The sequence below is a fragment of the Acomys russatus genome, chromosome 16 (genome assembly GCF_903995435.1).
Source record: "Acomys russatus chromosome 16, mAcoRus1.1, whole genome shotgun sequence".
NCBI classification, from domain to species: domain Eukaryota; kingdom Metazoa; phylum Chordata; class Mammalia; order Rodentia; family Muridae; genus Acomys; species Acomys russatus.
In genome coordinates this window covers 28,346,699-28,351,412 of record NC_067152.1, presented here as the reverse complement: position 1 = coordinate 28,351,412, position 4,714 = coordinate 28,346,699, and the positions used below count along the sequence as shown (strand labels likewise).

General features: G+C 56.2%; 1 protein-coding gene across 1 annotated transcript; it reads left to right on the top strand.

Moving 5' to 3' along the window:
• The first annotated feature begins 449 nt into the window (after nt 1-449).
• On the top strand, nt 450-4,436 carry Sost (sclerostin). Its single transcript, XM_051158729.1, has 2 exons — nt 450-877; nt 3,450-4,436. Exons 1-2 carry the CDS (start codon nt 658-660, stop codon nt 3,869-3,871), a joined length of 642 nt encoding a protein of 213 aa, XP_051014686.1. The 5' UTR covers nt 450-657; the 3' UTR covers nt 3,872-4,436.
• The last annotated feature ends 278 nt before the right edge of the window (nt 4,437-4,714 follow it).

Genomic DNA, 4,714 nt, shown 5'->3' with positions numbered 1-4,714 from the left:
GCATGCCTCACTGGGCTGGGGCATAGCTTAGTGGGACACTGCTTGCCCAGCAAACATGAGAGACTTAGGTTAGATTCCCCAGAACCCCCCCCCCCCCCACACACACACACAAAAGGCATCCTTCTGCCTCTGGGTGGGGAGGCCATTAGCTAGTGGGATGACAAATGAACTTGGCTAGAGGAATTTGGTGAGCTGGACTCTGCCTCCTGTAGAACTCAGAGCCCCCACGCGTTTCTTTTGTTAAGCTGGCCCACAGTTTGTTTTGAGAATGCCCGAGGGGCCCAGGAGCCAGACAATTAAAAGCCAAGCTCATTTTTTGAGATCTGAAAACCACAGCCGTCTGCACGTGGGAGGTGCTGGGAGAGCTGGCTCTGTCGTCCCTGCCTCACCAACACCCGCGGCCCCCTCTTCGGGTCACCTGGTGGTGCCAACAGCAACTTGAAAGTTTGCTAAGTCTTGGGGAGGGCTCACTCTGAGCACACCCCTTTCCCCCTGGGGGAGGAGGGGGGGCGAGGAAACATGGGACCAGCCCTGTTCCAAGCCCATCCTTATTGGCTGGCATGAGGCAGAGGGAGCTTTAAAAAGGCCACAGTCTCTAGGCTGGGGGACTCAAGCCTGTGCTAGTGGCTAGTGAGTGCCCTCCTCCTACCTGGCACCATGCAGCTCTCGCTAGCCCAGTGCCTCATCTGCCTGCTTGTACATGCAGCCTTCCGTGCTGCAGAAGGCCAGGGGTGGCAAGCCTTCAAGAATGATGCCACAGAGATCATCCCAGGGCTTGGAGAGTACCCCGAGCCTCCCCAGGAGCTAGAAAACAACCAGACCATGAACCGGGCAGAGAATGGAGGAAGAGTTCCCCACCATCCCTATGACCCCAAAGGTATGAAGCCTTTAGAATCTTCTCTTTTGGGGGCTTTGAAAATTGTATGGATGCTTAGCCTCTGCCACACCAGGGGAAGGGCCAGGCTTCCCTGGAAGAGTGCTAGCACAGCGTTAGAATCTGAGGACAGGTTTGTGGGGGTGGGGGGAACTGGCAGGGAGCACCCAAAGCAGGGCGGAGGCTGGGGTCAGCTGAAGCTGGTATTAACACAGGTACAGGCTTGTGGGATGGTTCAGAGAATCTCCTCCTGAGGACTAGGACACAGTTCAGATACAGCAGTTCAGACCAGTGGGGGAGGTGACAAGGTGAGGCTGGTAGCACCTGCTGGATGCCGGATACTGTAGCTGTCCTAGCTTCCAGAGGACCACCCCCATGAGGTAAAAACCCAGAGCTTGAAGGTAGAGAAATAGGAGGCTCCTAAGATAAAGTCATCTGGGAGTAAAAGGAGCCTAGACTAGAAGCTGGTTTGATCCAGTCGCAAGGCAACCCTAGATTGAGGTTGGGTGGGAACCCGAAGCCAGAAGAACCCATTTTGTTTGCCTTGTCCATGGTCTGCCCAATGGACCCCAGTGGACTAGCATTAAAAGAACAGGGTGTGTAGGTTTTAGCCTGTGACATGAGTGGTCCGTGAGAGTAGAAGCTCCTGTGCGGCCACAGGTGGCACCGACTGCCCTCAGCTTGTACCCTGGCCCCAGCTTTGCCTCATTCCTGGGGATGCAGCCTATGGAGGAGGCAGGCCTGCACAGAGAAATTCCTGGGTGGGGGAGTGTCAAGTGCACAGCTGGCACCTGGAGGGGCACTCCAGAATGAGGACTTTGCTGCCCGGCTGGCCACTATTTGTGTGGGAGAAAAGATCATTCATTTTTCCAGGGTGCCACCACATTGTGTTCCCTCCGGTCTCCTAGCCAGTAAGGGATGTGGGGAAAGGGGCCACCCCAAAGAAGCATGCAATGCAGTCACGTTTTTTTTTTGCAGAGGAAGTGCCTGACCTAAGGGCACTATTCTTAGAAAGCCCCAAAACTTGTCCTTCCCTGGGCAAACAGGCCACCCCCACATACCACCTCTGCAGGGGTGAGAAGTCAAGTCAGCCCAGAAACCAAAAAGCCAACCACAGGAGGGTGGCAAGGTCCGTCCTCCCTTCTGGTTGGAGGGTTGGAGATGGATCCATCTCCCCTTCTAGTTTGGGTCCTGGAACTTTTTTCTTCTCTCTCTCTCTCTCTCTCTCCTCTCTCTCTCTCTCTCTCTCTCTCTCTCTCTCTCTCTCTCTCTCTCTCTCTCTCCTTTCTTCCTTTAAAATCCTCTAGTGTCACATTGTCTCTGACACCATGAAACCTTGGGGGTGGTATAAAAGCTCCAGGTCCACCTAAGGTCATGGTAGAAAACATAGCCTGGATGTGTACAGGGGATGAGGCCAGGCATCGAACCCAACCTCCTTCCGGGGAAAGAATAGACTCCAAACCGGATCCAATCACTCAAGGCACTCAGAACAAGAAAGCCTGGTATCCAGCAGGCGCTAAACAAATGGTTACGGTAACAGAAGCTGTAAGGTTTCGGCTCAGAACTCTGACCCCCCCCCCCCCCCCCTGTTAAGCAAGTAAACTAAGGAAAGTGGGATTGACCCTCTAGCCCCACCCCCAACCCATCTACAACCCCGGGGGGTCCTATAAACAAATCACTTTCACCCTTGCCAGGAGGTGCAGGCACCGCTAGGCAGAGGCGGCAGCAGGCAGCCCAGCCCTGCCTTTGGGGCAAAAGTTCTTTTCTCAGCCTGGACCTGTGATAATGAGGGGGTTGGACACACTGCCTTTGGTTGCTTTTCAAGTCTAATGAATTCTCATCCCCACCACCTGCCCTTCTACCCGATCCTCCACAACAGCTGTCCTGATTTATTGCCTTCAATTAACCTCCACTCTTTTTTTTCCATCTCCCGGGACCCGCCCCAGCACCAGTGGCTAGTGAGCGAAGAGTTTAGGAGGGAGCAGAGCCTGCCAGGTGTGGCTACAGGCTACTAGGCAGGACTAGGGGTAAAGAGCCTAGTAGGCACGAAGCCCTGGGCTGGATCCCTAGTACCTCATAAGACAGATATAGTGAGTGACCCACGCCTGTACACCACTACCGGAGACGTGAAGATAGGAGCTCAGGAATTCAAGACCATCCTCAACTACACAACCAGTTTGAGGCCATCCCTAGGCTACTTAAGACCCAGTCTCAAAATCAGAACTGCCAGCTCCGATTCTGAGTGTAATGCACATGTATTGTGGACGAAGTCGTTGGATCCTGGGCCAACCTATTTTACAGATGGGGAGAAGAGCAACGTTGCCTACAGACCACACAAAAAGTAAATGGCGGAGCGCTGGTGTTTGATCACTGGGTTCTAAGGACAGAGAGAAGCCAGGAAGGGGTTCTCTCCCGCCTCCCCGCCCCGCGCCCCCCCCCCCCCGCCGCCTCCTTCCTATAATCCATGCATAGATGAGAAAGCGCCCGAGGCAGGTTTGGAAAAAGAGGGAGGGATATGAGGGAGGCGCCTAACCTAGGCCAGGCTTGCAGCCCTCACCCATCCCTCTCTCCGCAGATGTGTCGGAGTACAGCTGCCGCGAGCTGCACTACACCCGCTTCGTGACGGACGGGCCGTGCCGCAGCGCCAAGCCGGTCACCGAGCTGGTGTGCTCGGGCCAGTGCGGCCCCGCCCGGCTGCTGCCTAACGCCATCGGCCGGGTCAAGTGGTGGCGCCCGAACGGGCCCGACTTCCGCTGCATCCCGGACCGCTACCGCGCACAGCGGGTGCAGCTGCTGTGTCCCGGTGGCGCGGCGCCGCGCGCGCGCAAGGTGCGTCTGGTGGCCTCATGCAAGTGCAAGCGTCTCACCCGCTTCCACAACCAGTCGGAGCTCAAGGATTTTGGGCCGGAGACCGCGAGGCCGCAGAAGGGTCGCAAGCCCCGGCCGCGTGCCCGGGGCACCAAAGCCAACCAAGCGGAGCTGGAGAACGCCTACTAGAGTGCGTCCGCGCCCACGCAGCCCCTGCGCGATCCGACTGGTTTTCATTGTAAAGCAGCCCAGGCCAGGGGCGCTAAACCTTACAGGCCATGCGGAGTCCCCAGCCCGTAGAGTCCCTTCGCCCTCCTGCCCGTTGTGAGAGTTTCTGCAGGCCAGGAGAGGGAGCTGAGTCATAGGCTGAGTCGCTCTGCCCAGGTCCGGGGCCCTGCCACCCTCGCCGGACCCCTACCGGGCCAGGCAGCGTTTTCACCGTAAAAGGAAGGGAGTGTGAAAGGACCTGGGACTGGTTAACGAAGTACAGTGAGATCTGCCCCCTCCATTTCAACGTAAAGCCTGTGTGTGTCCAAGAACATCAACACAGGACTAGATACGGTTTCTGACCCTGGCTTGGCCACTGAGCGCGAGGTTGAGCTGCGTGATTCTATTTTGGTACCCCAGTGTTTCCTTTGTAAAATAGGGGTCAGGGTGAAATTGGACTCTCCAGGACTCTGCTGAGATTCCAAGGATTGGGATGCCCCATGTGGGCAGGGAGAGGGCACAGGGAGGGAATGAGAGAGAGGAAAAGATATTTCTGGTTGGCAACCACCTAAAAGAAACTGTTGATTCCTAGCCTGCCCCACCCCCCACCCCCATCCCAGATTGGCTACCTCCACTCTGTCATCTCAAATTTGCCTTCAATGGGGGTAGAGAAGGGCAGGTTCCCAGAGATGGTGGAAGGGACAGAAATCGCATCCCTAGTCCCCAAAGATCAGTGTCCTGGCCCCACTGCCTGGCCATATTTTGAAGGGATTTTCTACACAACAGTTTAAAGGCTTTGGGAGGAAACTGAGCTTGCCAGCCACC